Source organism: Lycorma delicatula, chromosome 5, assembly GCF_047948215.1.
Source record: "Lycorma delicatula isolate Av1 chromosome 5, ASM4794821v1, whole genome shotgun sequence".
Classification (NCBI taxonomy): domain Eukaryota; kingdom Metazoa; phylum Arthropoda; class Insecta; order Hemiptera; family Fulgoridae; genus Lycorma; species Lycorma delicatula.
In genome coordinates, this window is record NC_134459.1 from 98,865,769 (window position 1) to 98,886,549 (window position 20,781).

A 20,781-nucleotide genomic window follows, 5' to 3' on the forward strand; every position below is an offset into this window, starting at 1 on the left:
GTTAGAGAGTGCTTTTGTACCTGCTGCTTGATATTTCTACGGTTCTTTCTACACTTTTGGATCTATCGCACTTCCATGAAATGTGGTTATGTAAACTTTCATTCATATTTTCCATATAACCTCCTATGATAAATGCCGAGTAATCTACCAATTCAATTCGAGTGAATCCAAGCTATTCGCCCTCCGGGGTTTGAGACCTCATTTCGGTTCTTCACAAAAAATAGGGGGAAAACTTTCGGGAAAATTCTACTGAAACTTCGGGACCTTCCGGAGGCGGTCGATTTTTAAAAATGGCATATTTACGCCAAATATATATATAAGAATAGTACATGCCCATATATGTTTGTAAAGGGACACGATTTCTATTGATTTACGCAACTTGAGAAAGAGAGAGTGAACGGGAGCAGGTGAGAGAGAGGTAGTGAGAAGTAGTGAGAGAGATAATAGTACACCCCTCTGAATTGGTAAATTACTCACTCCATCGCCCATCTATTTGATGTAAAAAACCACTTCACTCACAACATTTTAAAAAAATATTAGACATTTTTTGGGTCCTACTACCTTAAAAATGTAATAGAGATCGGTAAAAAAGATAAGTAAAAAAGGTTAAAAAGGTAACAGAGATAGTATAATTGATCACCTTCAAAAACTAGTAGGATGCCGAACAATACTTACTTTTCTATCGTAACAATAACTTTTTTCTATCGCTGGATAAGTTCTGTGGTAGAATGTCAAGGTCTACTTTTACGGCCCAGGATATCGCTCCCAACTTTAAAGACACCATTAATGACATTATCCTTTTGAACAAATTTTAATTAACAATTTTTAATAGTAATTAAACGTTATATTTTCATAAAATACTACGTTATGAACTTCTTAAAAATCAACTTTGACTAGGTCGCAACAAGATTAGTTTATTAATCGCCACAGAAGATAATTTTTCTGAGAAAATTAAAAATGAAGAAACAAATGATAAGATGGAGAGAATATATCCATACAAAGCTTGTAATTAAAAAAAAAAATTGAAATAGTGAGAAATATTAATGATTTTTTTATTTGATAAAATATTTTGATTTATATAAAAACCATTCTTTTTACACTAATTGCGATAAATCTATTTCTTCATTGAAATCGCTGTTATCCTTAATTGTTTTTGAAATCCAGTTTTTAAATTGGGTAACATCAGTATATACAGGTGGGTAGGTGGTACTTGCACATCCAATTGATCCTGCGAATATACCTATTAATTTGTTCTTGTACACCAACGGGCCACCCCAATCATACTGCAAAAATAAAAATAAAATATGTTTAATTTGAAAAATAGAAGTAAATAAATAAATGTTTAATCGTGAAATATCTTTATTAAAGCACATAAAGCGTCAAATAAATACATAAGATCCTATGAAATAAATGATTTTCTATGAATTATTTGTTTTATTTTAATATCTACGAGTATAATAAATTATCTGAATATAATCGAGTTTAACATCTCTCTTATTACGTACATAGTCTGAGAGGTTATCCGGAAAATTCCGAAAAGAGATCAAGAAAATACTCATGTATAACTTTTATTGTTCTCTCAAATATAAGTCTCACTCTATCTTTTTACATAGTTGCAGGAAATTTTCAGCAATTACCCCACCGGCGCATCAGATGTTGTACCCTTTTATCATAGTATTATGCCTCCCGCGACGCAACCCACGTCTTAACGATTGTTTGAGAGAGTCATCGTCTCGGCAAGTAGAGAACATTATAAGAGAAAGAAGAGATAATAGTTACTTGCAGCAAAGTCGGATTGTCCGTGGGTTGACCAAAGTATGTGAGCAGATATTGTGTTGTGAAGGCGGCGTATGAGCGAGTGTTGGTAAATCATCTGTTCTCATTAATCTTGTCGTCAATTGCACACACCAAGACCATCGTTCATCAAAAAATACTCGCTCGTTTCATTCATCGTCGTACACGTTACAACATCCTTCATTAAACAATCGCACCCATCTTCTTTCCATGGAATCACTCGCCGCATTTTCAACTGTGAATTTCACCGTGAATTTCAACTGTTCCAATGTTCTTGCAATCAAGGGAAAATCATAGGCCAAATTTCAAATACTGTGGATGCCTGGATTTTTTTACTTTATAAATACACACTAAGGTGTTCACACTAAATGATTAAATAACTCTGACAACTCGAACTGTTATTATAAGTTTTAATTTACTGTTAATTCTAACAATAACTGTTTAAAATTTGTTATTGGATGTAATTCTGAGGTAATTGGGGTTAAAAGCGTTTTTACAAGGCGTTTTATCTCGGTTTATTTAAATTTAGTTTCCATGTGACGGATGCAAGATGGTGAACAAAAATTTTAAACACACCATAAAGAAGTAATTTTGTATCTATGTAGATTCATATTTGCTTTTTCCTCCTAGCATCCCTAATTTCGGACATTAGAAGTCGTTTTCATATTTTAACACATCATCTTGTATTAAGAATGAAGCGATTTCTGATTGACTTCTTCACCAAGTAGAATACTATTGTATATCAATATACTACTCTTGTAGTAAAAAAAGTGAAGATGCTACTTGCAGGATCGTACATCATTTGCATTTCAGTGGGTTTGGTTTATCAATATACGAAATCCACTGAGATTCATTGAAACTCACTTTTTCAATATAGGGTTTGAGTATAGGTATACAGCACATCAGTATCGGTATTAGTTTACAGTATCTATTGCACCTTAGATATATATCAGAGCTATAAAAAATATTTCATTATCAATTCAAAGCTTAGATAATATATAATAAAAAACTAATGTACACTTTGTGGCATAAAGTAATATATTATATAGACTGCATTTATTATAATAATTTAATTTATAATAATATAAATAACAATGTATTCGTACTTACAACACAAGGACCTACTCCGTTCTTCAATGTACAGAAACTGTATTTAGTAAAATCAGGAGTGTAACTATAATGAGCTAAACAACCTTTATAATCGAGATAAGGCACTCCTGCCTGTTGTAAATAACCTCCTTTTGTTCCATTTGTCTGAAAATTAATTTTAAAAATTTCAGAAGTAATATCATTATATTTATTATACATTACTTATATCTGATATTAAATAGATTTTTACATCCTTGAAGGAAGTAAAGGAAGTATTGTTTTTTTTTTTTGTTTTTTTTTATTATAACGACACAGCTACTTTGCAATCTGTTCAACAAGGTTATTGAACAATAAGTAAATAAAATCTATTTAAACTAACATTAAGTAATCACAGACCCAGCGGCTTGTGACGAAATAATGAATTTCAAGAGCACTCCGTACGGTCAGACCATAAAGTCACCTAATTGAAACGGTAAGGCAAACCATGAATATTGTTCCTAAGCATTCTTGAAAAATTACTGATCTTGTTATTCAATAAATTTACCGCCAAATAATTTGGGTGCCGATCCAAACAAGTTTGATATCGGAGACCGACCAGAGAGAATGGTTTGCAACTTACGATCATTATACATGAGGCTTTTGCTTATGTACCAGGGTATGTTGGGCATTTTTCGCAGTGGTTTTGTCTGGTAGCGTTCAAGTATGTCAATACTGAAATTGGATGCTGTACCCCACAATTCAAGCCCGTAAGTCCAAACAGGCTTCAAAACAGATTTATAAATCAATAATAATTTACTCTCTGCTGAAACCGAGATCTATGTCCTATCAGCCAATACATGGTTTTAAACTTGAGATTCAACTATTTCCGCTTAGATGTGATATACTTTGCCCAAGTACGTCGTCGATCAAGGTGAAAGCCCATATATTTACAGTCATGAGATCTCGGAATCGGAACATTGAAAATAGAAACAGGAGGACAGTGTTCCTTGAGAAGGTAAACGTGACGTTCTTTGATTTATTTGTTTCGTTTATCTTTATTTTCCGACATGTAAGCCACGATTCGTAAAAAGTGAAGTAATCGTGAATAAAACGAGACTCAGTAGCCGGATTTTCGTGGACAGCAAGAATTGCAGTATTGTCAGCAAACTTGAAACTGTGTCAGCCATAAACGGAACATACAAGATTGGTCCGAGAACGCTTCCTTCAGGTATCCCTAATTTTTTTAGAAACAAATCCGTCAAAACCTCTCCATGTTTAACTTGAAAACAGCTGCATTCTAGGTAAGATTTTAGTACCACACAGAAAACATGCGGTAAAGTTTTTTCACTTTATACAGCAACCCTTCATGCCAATCATTATCAAAAGCCTGTCTGACATCGAGGAAAACCGCTCAACAGTACTGTTTCTCGTCTAAAGCATGAGTTATAAGTTAAAAATCTTGTTTGCCTGCTCCACAGCAGCATGTTGCTCTCTAAATCCAAAATGATGAGCCGGAATACGATCGTCCCGAACTGCTTCAGTCTTTTCAAAAAAGCTTCTAAGCACTTTAGAGAGCACAGGAGTACAGGCATATAAGATGTTACATTTATCGGGTCTTTACCCGGTTTTGCTATCACTATTAACTGTGAAATTTTTCACGGACCAGAAAAATGAGCAATTCCGATAATAGCATTGGAAATCATAGTAACCAAACATGCCGAGGTAGTACCTGGAGAACCCGACCGGTAATCAAATTATACCCGGACGCCTTCACTGGATGTATTTCATTGGTAATGATTGAAAAGACCTTGTGCACCGTAAAGCGAAATCAACAAGGACATTTGGAAAGGAGAAGCCAAATAATCGGAGATTTCTCCTATCTCCTATGGATCTGTCTCGATAGTAATGGGCTGGAATACATCGAAAAAGTGTTGAGCAAATAAATTCGCCTTCTCCTGAAAACTTCTCCCCCACGTTCCATCAATGTTACGGAGAGCAGGAATAGACTGCAGGGGTCTCCTGAACGACTTCGCAGCTTTCCATAAGGTGTACTCAGAAGCTTGCTCATCAGAAATATTCTCAATGTAAGATTGAAACGAAGTGTTCTTAAATGCTCGAATTAACCTTTTTAGATTTTGAGAAGCCTTGTTAAATCTTCCCTTATCAACAGAGTAACGAGTTCTCTTCCATACGCATCGTAATCTCCGGCGTTCTTCTATCTTTCCTCCGAAGAAGACCGGATACGTATTTTGAGCTGGGGGAGAATAATCCAAATTGGACGTGGAGGCCCGCGACGCTGATTGAACCAATTTGGTCAATTCGTGTACTGCATTGTCCACATCGGTCGGTAACTTCAAAGGCACATTCAATCGTATATTTTCGTCCATAAAGTCTTCAAAACGTCGTTTGTTGGAAAACTTATTAAACAAAGTGGGAGATCTAGCAGTTAGCGTAACGCAATACACATTTAAGTATAACCTATATATGATCTAACGAGAAGTCAAAATGTGGTTCACCATGTAAATAGGTCATATAAATACCCTTGAAAACAAAAAAATCCATGAGTTCGGGAATTTTATTCAGATCTAATTTAGAAATAGTTTCTGTACATACGTAACTCAAAAAAGTTATGTTTTTGAGTGTTTTGTATGATGTTGAAATTTTGGATTTGGGAATGTTTTCTAGTTAAGCACCAACACTTTTGATTGCAATCGACGAGCCAAAAATGTCCAAGAAAACCCAAAATCCAAAAAACATTTGAATTTGGAATATTTCTTAACTACAATCATAAGCTCTCATTGAGAATTTTTCAACGATATATCATAAGTGGTACTTATTTTTATTTGTTCCAGATGACACTTTAATTAATGAAATATTTGGATCATACAAGGGTTCGCACATCGTTTGAATCGGACTTCATCTCCTTTTTTTTCTTTTTTTTATTTAATTATATAAATTAAAAAATTTTATTTAGTGAAATCAGGGTTGTAACTTGAATTACAATGAGGTAAATAACCTTTATAATTGAGATAAGGCTCTTTGGCCTGTTGCAAATAACCTCCTTTGTTCCTTTTGTCTGAAAATTATTTTTTTAAACTTTTAGAAGTAATATCATTATATTTATTATAAATTACTTATATCTGTACATTAAATACATACATTTTAAGTTATATTACCATGGTTTATCAATTAATAATTACAAAATATAAATAAACTGATTAATAAATTTGAAAAAATATTAGTAATATTCACGTTAAAAATTATGGTCATTTTATTGTAGACGAAAAAAAAGCTTTTTTTTGCGATAAAAGTGATTTATTTTGTTTGAGAAAGGTATTTAATATTAATATTGCTGGGACGATATTACTATTATCTCTCCAATTGTAACTACTATTGAGACTTTGAATGTGATAGTAAACTTTCCTTCCTACTTCTTTGAGTAAATTAAAAATTTATTTTGACATACCTGAAATCATTTATAGTTGTTTACCAGTATAGATTATAATGTAATTTATTGGTTTTTTAGTTGTTTTGTTTTTGTTTTTATTTTAATTAGTTACCCCTACGTTTTTTTAAAATATTATAAATTATATTTATAATAATTAAATATAATTTATTATATTAAACATATTTAAAATATATATTATATTATTATTATTATATATATAATTGATTATATTTAATTCATAAGCTTATATTTACTTCTAATAGAATTATATTTTTAAATGGTTGGTACACTAACCCCTTTACAACAAAACAAAGGAATGAATGTAGCATGACTCCATGCCTGAATAGAAGATGAATATTTAAAGATTTAACCAAATTGTGTCGGTTAAGTTCGGTATCAGTGGGAACTTCACTTATACAATTTTGTAAGTGTATTATCATCTGACATTGTTAATTTTTAATATAAAAAAAGAAGTGCAGGGGCAGCAATATTGAGTAATGGATAGGGATTCTACAGTACGTATAAAATAAAAGATGAAGCATATCCTAAAACCACGTGATTCATAAATGAGTAGTCGTAATAACTGGATTCATGATTCCTAAATCTCAATTTTTTCTTGATTAATTAATCTCCAGTATTCCACTTTAACAATTTTCCATTGTTAAACAAAGAAACGAAAATGTATATTTTTACGTTTTTGCTATACATAGTTAATCCTAAGTTATTAAATATTTTTAGCTTCGTGTATTTTGAAATTCATGTATATTGAAATCATGTATATTGTGCAGTTTACACCAAAGATATTTTATTTGAGAATCGATGATCTCGGTACTTTTTTGTATGTTATCAAAGGTCAGCCTCATGGTTCAACGGGTTCCGTAATAACATATTGATGATACTGGAAAATGCAGTTTCACTCACATTTTTATGTAATTGTCTTGGGATTTCCTAAGTTACTCTTCCCTAAGAAAGGTGTAAGATAGTAAATCTGTTTATCTGTGATAACAGTATTTAAAAATACTGACTCATGGAAGTGTTTATCGTACGCAGGTAGACAATATCTCATTTAAAGCTTTCGAATACATTGCTACTTAAACTTTGTGACGGACGCACAATAAGTCAGTGGCAACTTTTCTATAACTCATTTATTCCAGTGAAAATTCATCGTAATATAGAAGGCTAACGAAATAAAGACATTAAATGATCATTTGTTAAAAATGCATAAAATAATTATGAAACAAAGTTGTTATCAATTTAATTTAACTTAACTATAAAAATATGTAAAAATCACCTCATTTCATATAACTTACATATCCATATCCACTAAAAATAGTTTCACTTCCCACTGAAGGTAATTTTGATGAAATAGATATAGATTTAATTTTTACAGAAAATTTTAAAGATTCTTTTAGTTTTATTAGCCCGATATCATAATCCCAGTTTCCAGTATAATTAGCATGTATAAAAAACTTTTTTGGATATACTTTAATTCCACTTTCATTAAAAGTATTACTGCCAACTATGAAGTAAGTATCACGTTCTTGAAATCTAAATAAAAAAATTAAAAAAAGTTTTAAATAAATGCTGTATTGTTCACATTTTATTAATTTTAAGAATTAGAAAGCTTCTTTTGGATTAAAAGTAAAACGAATTTACGAGAGGCATTCAATAATTAAAGACAAAAATTGTTCTGCAACTAAAACGGTTGATTTAATCAATGTGATATTTTTTCACTCTTCAACATAATCTCCTTCAACATTATTACAATAGTCCAATCTCTAAATCAGCTTATTTATGCCTGCAGCAAAGAAAACTTTGTCTTGATATCGAAGCCAATTTAGCATATTTGTTTGACGTAGTCGTTGCTATTAAACTTCTTACCACGTAGCGCTTTCTTGAATATAAATTCGATGGGCCAGTTCAGGACTACATAGGGATAGGTAGGTGATACTTCGAATGCGATTTGTTGATCGTTTTCCGAGTAACCTGAGCTGTTGAGGATGGGCGTTATCATCAAGCAGAATGATACTTTCCGCTGAGATACAAGACTTTTTATAAATGCTGCTGACTTCACTTTGTTGATAACTAGGTCACAGTAATTAATATGCTGTGTTTATTATTGTCTTTAATTATTGAATGAATCTCGTAATTAACAATAAAAAACCTTCTCCTTATCCTACTGTTAATGAAAAAAACCAAACAAGTCAACTTGAGTGATGAAATTACCTTTACACAAAAAATACGATTTTTATAATGATACAATTTTCATAACTGACAGTGCATGTACTGAAAATATGTATTATGTGCTAATATTTAATTCATAAGCTGAAATTTGTTTTAACGAATTTTTTAAATGGTATAAAACTGTTTTTTTTGTGTAATTTTTTATTTGTGTTTATGTGTACTAATTAGTATTAAAATATATATATATTACATATTTCAGTTTTTTAGAAATCGATATAAAGAAATTGTAATAACTGGAGTCTCGTAAATAAGATATAATACGAAGAATTTTAAATGGAGAAACTTTCCGCTCTCTTTGAGTGCATTAAAAATATCCTATTAACATGTTTAAAATCTCTGCTACTCAATGTAGTTTTTTTTTTAATGGAAATCACCAACTACATAACATTTTTGGATGCAAGACGTAATTGTAAGACAGTTTTATAAGAGATTAATAGAAAAGTATAGCCTCATTGATATTTATTATTTTTTTTAACTATTAAGACTAAAAATGCGGCAGATTTTTAAATTAATGGAATACAATGAAAATATATATCCAATGAAACAAAAAAGAGTAAAATTACTACTCTATGAACATAGATTAAATTTAGGGTTCAACTGGTGATTTTTTTCAATTAAATTCATTACTTACCCCAATAAATTGTATGCAACGGTTAGTAACCAATTTTTGTTTAAAATAACTACTGCACCAACCGAAGAATCTTCTGAAAACATGAATCCCTAAAAGAAATAAAATGAGTTATTTTTCTCATCTATAATACCAACAGTACAAGAAAGTTATTTATTTAACCTGAAACATAATTCTGGTTTAAATATATAAATATACATATATATATATATATATATATATATATATATATACAAATCAATTTAGTTCGAAGATCCTTAATAAAATTCTAAGCCTGTCATCATTATGCATATATTCGTAACGGCACTAATTAAAAAGTAAAGATACTAATTAATAGCAAATATACTGATTAATTTTTATAATTAGTATCTTCATGTATTTACTTTAATACTATTTCGTGTGTTTATGTTCTACATTATTAATATGGACTTAAATATATGTATATATAAAATAACAATATCTTCTTCCTTCTTTATCGAAGCAGGCGATAGATTGTTTTCGTGACTTCAACTTACGAAAAAAGGTCTTATAATGATTCGGTTGTCAATTTTAATTAATTACCAAACCATTTTAATTGAATTTTTCAGTAATTTATAAAAAACAATTTAAAATGCACGCTTTCAGAGAAATATTATTATTTTGTCAATAAATGTTTAGGTAAATAATTAAGTTTTATAATTAGTATCTTCATTTATTTACTTTAATATTATTTCGTGTGTTTATGTTTTAAATTATTAATACGGAATTAAATACATTTTATTTTTCACAAATCACACACATTTTATTTTATAATCAATTGTATATTTTATGATTCTGCTATGAACAGGTTTTATCACCGTTTCTTTTGATTGAGCAGTGTTTTTATTATACGTGAAGATGTATAATTACATATTCCTGTCATAATCCATGTAATTTATTATTTTTCGATCAGAATAAAAAATTTATTTATAATATATAATGAGCATTAATACGCATTTAGCATGTAGTGAATTTACTATTCTCACACCATAATATTGTAAACGAAAGAAAAATTCAAATATTATATGTAAAAAAAAAAACAATCTCCTACATTTCTATCATATGTATTTAATTATTTAATTTTCATTCAGTACTCGGCCTCTATGTCTCAAAACAATGGTATTGGATCTTTAAATAACATAGATAAGAATTAATATTAAGTACTCTAGAGTAACTGTAAGAATTATCAGTATAACTCTAAGTATTATCAGTAGTAACTGATAATACTTTGAAATCACAGAAAACCATATGTTTATTTAGAAATAAAATACAATAATTACTAAAGTTTCATAATATAATGATAAAAGTTAAGTATCTTATTCATTTAAGTAAACTTCAACTGCCAAATGTTATTTCACAGTTTATTTTTAATTTATCACTATTAACTAGTCATACAATTTTTTTCATTATAATATTTTTATCATGTAGATATTAAGTTGTTTAAAACATCGGTTTTATTATATAAAGAAAATAAGATAATAAGAATCAATTTTGATATTATTTTTAATTTTTAACATATTTAAATTTTTTTACACTTAAAAGATAGTTAAAAAAAATAACAATTTTAGAACTAATAAAATTTATTTATTTTTTTTAATATTTAGCTTAAATATGAAGTTATCATCTAAAAGCTAATTTCTAGATTTTTGAAATTCTTAGTTTAAAGGTTAAAATGGATTTTGATTTTTTTTTGAGACCAGGCTATTTTTTTTTTTTTTTTGATATCTCACTAAACAATGAAGATATCAACTCATTTCTTATGTGTGTGTAATTCCCATGTAAATATCTAAAATATAATTTATAGATTGCTTTAAATTCGATCTTGAAAGGGGCTAAGAAAAGTAAAAAAATGTTAAAATAATTCCAAATTCTCTTCATTTTTGACTATATTAAACGATATATTCATTATATTGGGGCTTGCAAATACTCTTCAGTTAAATACCTAAAAACCAATTTTATGTTTTTTGAATTTCGATTTTTTAAGGGGTGCGACAGTGTACTAATACAGGGGTGCGGCAACTCAACCATACAGCCACTGTCACTATTACTTTATGTAAGACGTGACTACCTGCATCACCTGCAGTTCTTTGACTAAAAACATAAAAATTAAAAAAAACTGACCCGACGGGAATCGCAAGAAACCTGATAGCACGGGCAAACCAACCTGTTTTGTCTAGTTGTGAATGCGTACTCCCAAATCAGCTGATTTGGAAGTCGAGAGTTCCAGCGTTAGAGTCCTAGTAAAGTCCTAGTAAAGTAAATTTTTACACGGATTTGAATACTAGGTCGTGGATACCGGTGTTTTTTGTTGGTTGGGTTTCAATTATCAACACATCTAAGGAATGGTCGAACTGAGACTGTATAAAACGACACTTCATTTACCCTCATAAATATGATCCTCATTCATCCTTTAAGAGGTAATTACCGGAGACTAAACAGGAAAAAGAAAAAAAGATAGCACGGGCGAAGGTCGTGACGAGGGATGCTAGTGCATATATAAATGTATAGTTCAGTTATGTAGAAACATATATTTCTGCTAAAAGAAATATTTTTAATATTTTTTTTTTTTAATTTTAACGTTCACCCATACAATATTTTATGTTAATAAGATATGCATCATATGAATATATATTTTTAAGATGTGTTTTCTGTAAAAAATATGATAATAATAATAGTAAAGATTTAATACAGTACAGCATACATAGTTATGTTCATTTGTTTAATTATTGTATCTGATTTTTATACTTACAATATATTTCACTTTGTCGATAGTAACATTTTTTCCGCCGTATACTCCAGTTATGTAGTGTTGATTAAGTTCATCAGGTAAGCTGTTTAATTTACCAGCAGAATTTAATCTGTTAGAGTACGACGTAGCATCTAAAAGGAATAATTATTATAAGTAAAATATTTATTTTATTTTCTATTAATAAAATATATATAATATATAGCTTTAAAAGGAAAAACAATTTAATTTTTCCATATAAAGATCCTCCGTGCACAAATCAGAGGCAATTTGAGCAACTGAATTTGTGGGGGCATTGAGGGCAGGGGTTCTCGTTTTTCTACTCATTTCTAAATGTTTTGGGTATATAATACCTCTTCATACTCTTTTATTGGATACATACAATCTATGTTCTGAGATGTTTTTACACACGAAAAATCCTTTAACCAATCATTAGTATTGCTGTAAAAAAGGAAAAGGGATGGTTTCGGCAAAAACAAAAAAGTACTTAAGTTTCTTTTTTTTATTTCGATTTATAAACTCAAGGTGTAAGTTATTTGGAGGAAAAGGCGAATAGGACCATAAGCATTTGGTTGTCAGCAAGGAGGTTACGACTCGCTCCACAAAAAAATCCAACTCGTAGTTGTTGCAGGCTGACGTAAGATTAGAAGAATTCGAGTTATGTTTGATGGGGTTAGACTAGACACAACGCCCTTTGTGAAATATCTCGGAGTATGGTTCGATCAAAATGGGTTACACAACCGACATCTCAATGAAGTATGCATTAGAGCGGTGCGTATTGTCAACTATCTTAGTAGACTGATTGGCGCCAAGTGGAGACCTAGAGCAGCTAAAAGAAAGCTACTGATGATGCTGATGACAGCAGCGACTTCTATAGTATTTTATGCAGTCCCTGCCTGGTTTATGGTATTAAACAGCAAGAGGAATGTGAAGATGATGATATCCTGCAGAGACAAATGAATTTAAAGATAGTGGTGGCGTACCGAACGCTATCGGCGAATGTGGCGAGAGTCCTGGCCAAGGTACCGCCGATCAAGTTACGGGCTACCCAAATGAAACAAAACTATGAAGGCATGGATAGAAAGGATGCCACTAAACTCTTGCTACAAGAATGGCAAGAGAACGCCCTACAACTGGGGCGTGGAGACTGAAGTTTATTCCTGAGACAGGACCGTGGCTGTGGAGAAAACACGGCGTCGTAGGGTACTACCTGCCACAATCCTCTCCGGTCATGGACGATTTTGTGTGTGTATACTTACACATATATAAAAAGAAGCTCCCAAATTGTGTGTACTGCGGTCAAGAGGGCATACCCTGCCACACCTTTTTAGAATGTGCAAGTTGGGAAGCTCTAAAAGCAATATATAACATACAAGACATTACCCCAGAAACTACAACAAAGTATATGCTGAGAGGTAAAAGGGAATGGCTGACAATAGAGAGATTCGTAGCTGAGGTTATATGAGTAAAGGAAGTGAATTACAAGATGTGCGAGGAGTTACTTTAAGAAAAAAACAAAAAAACGACCGAAACCCGGCTGCTGGGACAGAACCCGGGAACGGCATAGCCGGGCCTAGTGTCGCTGGCCTTAGCGGTTAGAGGCAAAGGCAAGATGAAAATAAGGGAAAGATCAAGAACCGGTGAGCCGACTTGCCATGCCGGACGTTCTCCAGTAGGCGGGGAGGCTCTTTAGAGCGCTAGGACACTCCCCTGAGCTGAGTAATACTTGATTGTTGAGCTGCCCCAGGGGAGCAGGAGAAAGAACAAACACAAAATTAAATTTAAAAAAAGGTTATTTGAAGTGATCCTCACCGGGACCACAGAAGCTAAACTAATTTTAAGCTCATACTGTATAGTCCTAACAACTTTAATCAAAACTGCCATGCAATCAATCAAAATTATATAATAATATAAACTGGGATAAAAAATTCAAAAAATTGATTTTTTTACTTTTTTCTGCTTCCCCACTTCCAAAATTACCTCCCATGAACAGGTTTTAATTTACCTACGTATAATATTAAATTTACGGTCGGAAGGAACTAAAAAAAATCCACTGAAAAATGTACTATCAGTAAAAAGTTACCTAAGATTTCTTTTTTGCGTGTGGGGTGAATTATGATGAAATTTTATTGTAATATTATCATTAAAAGTTAAAATAAACTAAAAAAGTTATAAAAAAATTCCAGAAATGAATATTTTTAAACTTTCATTGGCTCTCCCACGTTCAACATTGCTTCCAAAGTATTTTTTTGTCACTTTTTTCCTCCTCTTCTTGCTTTCTTGTGAACGATTATTTTTAATAAGCCACTTTTTTTGTTTTTTTTTTTTAAATAATACTAATATAAACTTTACCTGTTTAATAAAACTAACTTCCCAGAAATGCACTAAAACGTAAAATATAATACTAATCAATCCTTTAAATGTCTCTTTTTTAAGTAGGTTTCACTTAAAAAAAAAATTACTTTAAGTAGCGGGACCTGCCTAACCAAAAAAAATTGTAATTTAAATATCGCAGAGATTCCAGAGGTCTAAAATAATGAGAGAGAATTGGGCAAAAAAGAAAAACAATAAGTAATCTTCCCAACATTGAATAGAATTGCACCAATGATGATCCAAAACATATAAAAAATGAATTGAATTTTTATTGGGTTTTTAAAATATTTTTATTTATTTTTAGGTTAATTCTGTTTACAACAGATGATTTCTTTTTGTAATTTAGTAGATGCCCCAGATTCCAAAAATTTCTAAAACATATCTACTGATTCAATTTATTAAAAAAAAAAAAATTATTAAATGATCTTAAAGATTTATTATAACTATCGGTATACACAATAAACTCAGTATTGTCTAAACGACATAATCAGGAAATAAATTAGTTCATGTTGAAAACTGATGTTTCATACAAGCTATATTTTGAAATAACTAAATAAAAACTTACCTTTTAAAAAGAAAGTAATTAAAATAACAGTAATTAAATACATCGTATAACCGTAATTTAATTCATTCATTAACTGTATTTTAATATTTAGCTACTGAAAGACTGTTATACAACTCGAAATATCCACTTATATATATCATACATTTTTTTTAAACATGTTGTATTACGATAACGAAACAACCTTTCATTAAATTAGAAATATGTAGTGTCATTCATTTACAAGTACATTATTTTTCAATTTCTCCAACATAATATTAATTCAGTGTAACCCCGATATAACGCGGTTATCGGGGGACTTACCTGACACCCGCGTTATAGGCTAACCCCGTTATTTCTAATAGTAAATTTTAAATCATAAAGTGGCTCAGTTAAAAAAGAATAGGTAAAAATTCAACAAATAATTATTTAAAAGAGAAAACCAATACAGTACAATGTGTACTTACATAGAAATTAGTTAAGTGCGGAATATATTTTTCTTTGAATGTAAATTATTTTTGTAAAATAAAAATTATTGTTTTTAGATACGCGATTGTACATTTCTTATTTATAATACATCACTTTACACTTTGTAAATGCAATAAATCACGATCATCCCTATCACTTTGTCGCTCTAAACATGTTATTACACTATTTATATTTTCCAGAACGTCTTTTGTTGAAAGCGTAGACCTCTCCATTACAGCGACTTCTGCAACACCTTCCCCTTCTTCCTCCGACAAATTATCGTTATGTTGAAGAACGGAGTTTACAATTTCTTCGTCGGTCATGTAATTGGCAACAGGTGTTTGTCTTCTTGAACCCACTCATTGAGATTACTTACAAACAATTCTTGCCCGGTTGAATTTGACAATTCCAGTGCGAGTTTCTTCTATAACTGATTGAAACATAGTTTGTGAATAATCTTCTGCTGCTGTCGCATCTGCTGACCGAGATTGTCCTTCGATATTTACTGTGCCAATGCCAAGATGGATTTTCCACCGCGATAACCAACCGCTAGAATTACTGAATTCTTCTCCATTGTTAATTTGTTCATGAAAATTTATGCTTGAACTTGAAGTATTGTCCCTGATAGGGGCAATTCTTTCACTGCTTTTCTACGAAAGCCAAATACACTCATCTGCAATATTAATATCAACGAGTCTAACCGTTTTGCGATCAAATCCGACTGTTTCATCTACCGAATCAATAAAAGAACGCAATGTATCTTCTTCTTTCATCCACCCATGTATAGTACCTTCAGACAAAATGAATTCCGGGATAAACTGGGTTTTGAACGACCTGCCTTAACCTTTTCAATAATTTCTAATTTTTCCATTACAGAATATTTTTTTCGGTTTGACGACATGTTAGGCAAATACGAACGAAAACAAATACCAAAAAAGCTAATAAATTAACCAACGTAATAAAACTTAAATACTGATAAACGCAGTAAAAGCCGCTCGGAATAAATCACAAACGTAATAACATTCAGATACCGTATACTGTGCCTTGGGCGCATATTGCTGGTCTTATTGCTGTTACAGGAACTGAGTCATGTGCAGTATATCATAAGAATTTTTCCTATTACTGTATTCATAATTTAGTTTTACTGAATCATGTTTTAGGGAATTCTAAGGCTTTAAAATTGGTCGTGACTAATTGACTGATGTAATATTAGAAGCGTATTTGTCAATTTCAAAGGATTTATGGTGGTTTTTAACCAATATCGAATACAGTAGTAAGGTGACTAGCGTTTTTCATCCTATTTTATATTTTGAGATATTCAGATACATTTTGGGGGACAGGTTACAATCCGCGTTGTAGCCGTATCCGCGTTATATAGAGCGGCGTTAAAGCGGGGCTGTACTGTACTTATATTTTTTAATAATTTTTCTTATAATTTACTTTTATTATTTTATCTTATCACTAAGTATTTACAAAACACATAAATTTATTCTGAATTTAAGAGAAATGGTTTTAAAAAGTAATTTTCTAGTATCATAATTGAAAATTGTATTTTTAAAAAATTTAGTCAGTTAGGAAATGCAACAATATTTTTTATTTTCCTGCGTACGAGGCAGTCTGCTCAGCTAGTAAACAATAAGCGATGAGGATGATATGTATGACATGTAAATGAGGTGTAGTCTTGATCAGAATCAGGCTTTCAGTTCTTGAGATTTGTGGTTAAGTGAATCTCAGCCACCAGAGTTATCCACAGTCTAGTACTCAAATTCGTATAAAAGCAACTCTACCTTTTACCAGTTTTCGAATCTCAAAACCTTCGACTTCAAAAATCAGCTGTTAAATAACTGATTTGGGACAATGAGTTAACCATTAGACCAGTCCGGTGAGCTAAGAAATTAAACATAGAGAATTTTTATTTAATTGCCGTTACATTCCAAGAGGTAAGAGAAAGTTTTTTTCATATTTTTTCTACCAGAAGTTAGTTCATATTTTATCTCAATTACATTTTCTCCCTAATGAAAAGAAATGGAATAGTTATTTTTTTGTATTGATAATTCATTCTATAAAATTTAATGGAAATTTAATTTAGGTGGTTATCACCATCTAAAAGTTCATCATAACTTTTCCTCTCCTTATTAAATAACTTTCCAACATACTTTGCTTTATCTTCTCTCCTGTTTTTAATTTTTCTTCTAATTTTAGGTTAGTAATTATCCCAACTTTCAAATATTCATATATACTAAGGTTTATATTTAAACAAGTATGTTTGTATTCTTCTATAAATTTCCTTACCTCTTCTATTTTTCTTTTTTTCTCATTAGCCACCAAAACCACGGTATTACTGTATGTAGTGAAGTATGAACTATGTATATAAATGAAGTGTAGTCTTGTACAGTGTCAGGTCGGCCCTTCCTGAGACGTGTGGTTAATTGAAACCCAACCACTAAAGAAATACTTATTCTCATTCTCACCCAAAATATTTGCTTTTACTTTATTACTTTTACACATAACCCTCCTCTACATTTCTCCCTTTTTGCCACTATTCCAATACTAATCAAAGATACTCGTATATTTTAAATAATAATCCACATAATAACATGTGGAGATAATCCACATCGTTGCTGTAAACGCTTTATCTATCCTATAATTTGACTTTTTTTTTTAATAATTTCTTTTAAGAAATAAAAAGTAGTAAAGATGAAAGAAAAGTATGGAAAAATTGTAGATGAAAAGTCAAGGAAAATCATTCATCTTAGAAATATTACAAAATCCAAAATAAATAAATTTGCATTGAATAAAATAATAATTTTGACTTATTATATGAGAATATTTAGTCATTAATATCTAGAAAGTTCATTTTACATGCAATGTGGATAATGGATTGTAATCGTCTTCTTTGCCTAAAATGTCCTGTTCACGGTACATTACTCCTCCACCGCTGTAGTATTACAGAATCACTCATACATCAGATAGAACTATGACCCATCTATGTGTTGATACTTTTGAAACATTGACAAATAATACACTATGATCGAGAAATCTTCTGTACCTATATAATATATATATTTATATATATATATTATATAAAGACTATTTATATTATTTAAAGACTCATGTACAGTATAACTGTGTTTGTAGAAGTAAATTTTTCAATACAACTTTTTTGTCAATATTAAATAATCGAAAGATTTTCATGATCGTTACGCTAAGTTATTAAAAATAACATCTAAGTACAAGATAATTTTTTTTTTACTAAGCATAAGTAATATGCTGCTGTACGATTGCAATAGAATAATATTTCTTAATAGTATGTCAACTAATCAGGGATAAAATTTTTAACTAATTGTATTTTCAAAATAAAATATGCTAAGTAAGATAATTTATAAATGATAAAGCTATTTTTAAGAAAAAAAAAGTTATTAAAAATATTCTTTTGTATGGTTATTCTATTAATAAAATTTATATTCTTGCTTTAAGGTTTATTAAATTTAGTTTTATTTGATATTAATTATTACTCGTTATTGTAGTAGATTTACTGAATTTTCTGAGTGAAATGGTTTCTTATATCAAATGGACGGGCGATGGGGTAACATACCACTTTAGAGGGGCCTATTTTTCTCTCTCTCATTACTTCTCACTACCTCTCCATCACCCATTCCTTTTCCCTCACTCACACACCTCTCTCTTTCTCCTGTTCCGTGAATCAACAGAACTCAAACCCCTTTACAAACATATATGGGCATGTACTATCTTACTGTTTTTTTTACGTTTTTTTTTTTTTTGTATATTAGGTGCCGTTTGTTTTACGCTTTTCAAAATTTCAATAAATATAAACTTAAAATTAAAAGTATTAATTTTATTTCTATTTTTTTAATTTCAGTAATAAGATCTACTCAATTATATCAGTAATAAGATAACCTCAATTTAGTATACTGAAATACTAACGAAGACAAAACAGTGATGATCGAATCTTTATAAGTAGCAGTTAGGAAGATATCAAGGCTTCATTAAAAAGGAAAGAATAGAAAAACACAAAATTTAGTGATTTAAAATGAAGATATTTAAACCATTATAATGTGTAGGATTAAAATTTCTGAACAATTTTTTTTGCAATATGTTTTTACAATTTTTGAGTTTAAATAATCCCACAATAAGGCTTTCGGTTATAGATTCTGATAAACAGGATTTATTCAGATTCATCTAGAAAGTCACTTAAAACGTTCAGTAATTCAAATATGTAATTAACAAACAACATAACTTTTTTTAAACATACTTACTGAAAACCTTTTCAGTTCATTTTTAGAATGTTTATTTTCAAACCCAACCGGACATTACATTTGATAAAATACGGTTGTATAAATAATTATATATGTAAAGAATTAAGTTAGTAAAAGATGTATACAGCATCTTTGTTCAGGTAAGACCCATAATTGTTAAATAATCAATTTAAAAAGGCACCTTAAATTGGCAACGCCCTCATTAATTCTATATAAATATGTATCTATGTTTCAGTCCCGTAATCGTAACGGTTGTACAAGATCAGCACAAAAAATATCTCTCTAAAAGTATATATATCGACCGCTCTAAAAAAAAAACATTGCCTTCTTAAAAATTTCAAGCATCCCGTTTCAGACTTACTAATAAAAGTAAAGAATGAAGCGGTTTCCGTTTCCATCAACACCGGTAAATATCAGCATGTCAAGACAACTGAAATGCAGGTAATATTTAAATCTCAAGCTACACCTTCTCTCTATTTATGAAAAGGAACTGAGATATATAATTAATTAGCATCGTTAGTTTCAGAGAAAGCAATTCTGATTAACATCACTTGTACATTAAATGGTTTATATACGTTAAAATCACCATGAAAGTGTAAAGCTACAAACAAATGTATTACTTTGTATAGGAAATATATTTTACTTCATTATACATTCTTTTATGTAACTTACAATTTAATTATTAAGTAAAAGTTTTTCAATCCCTTTAACTTTCTTGGCATCTTTTTTATTGAGTTATACATCAAGAAATAAGTATGATAATCAGTCAAAAAATGAGGTATAGGTTTTTTGCGAAGTTTCATGACCCAGGGACCCCAATTAAAAAAGTAGGTTTCGGATGTACGTATGTTCGTTTGTTGGCCTATTTCAAGTTTAATAACTTTTGACTGGATAAACGAATTAGATGAAATTTGACACAGATACGTGTGTGTAAGGGGAAATTTGTTAATAAAAGTTTAGGGGTCAATATCTTCAGGGGAGCTAGATATTTCCTTTTTGGGTCAATTTTCACAAAATTATTCAAATGAAACCAAATACGCTTATCTCATCTTTTAAAAAAGATTTCGTCAAAAGTTTTTAACAATCCCCAAAAGACATTTCAGGAGCAATATTGGTGGTGGGGTATCCGATCAATATTTAAACATATAGATTTTAAACTTTAATATATCTTATTTT

The 20,781-nt window shown here is 30.4% G+C and overlaps 1 protein-coding gene across 1 annotated transcript; it reads right to left on the reverse strand.

Moving 5' to 3' along the window:
- Positions 1-1,028: 1,028 nt before the first annotated feature.
- Positions 1,029-14,987, reverse strand: LOC142325239 (chymotrypsin-2-like). Its single transcript, XM_075366724.1, has 6 exons — positions 14,885-14,987; positions 11,950-12,080; positions 9,186-9,274; positions 7,621-7,858; positions 2,905-3,048; positions 1,029-1,283 (listed from the first exon to the last, which is right to left on the reverse strand). Exons 1-6 carry the CDS (start codon positions 14,952-14,954, stop codon positions 1,095-1,097), a joined length of 861 nt encoding a protein of 286 aa, XP_075222839.1. The 5' UTR covers positions 14,955-14,987; the 3' UTR covers positions 1,029-1,094.
- Positions 14,988-20,781: the final 5,794 nt, after the last annotated feature.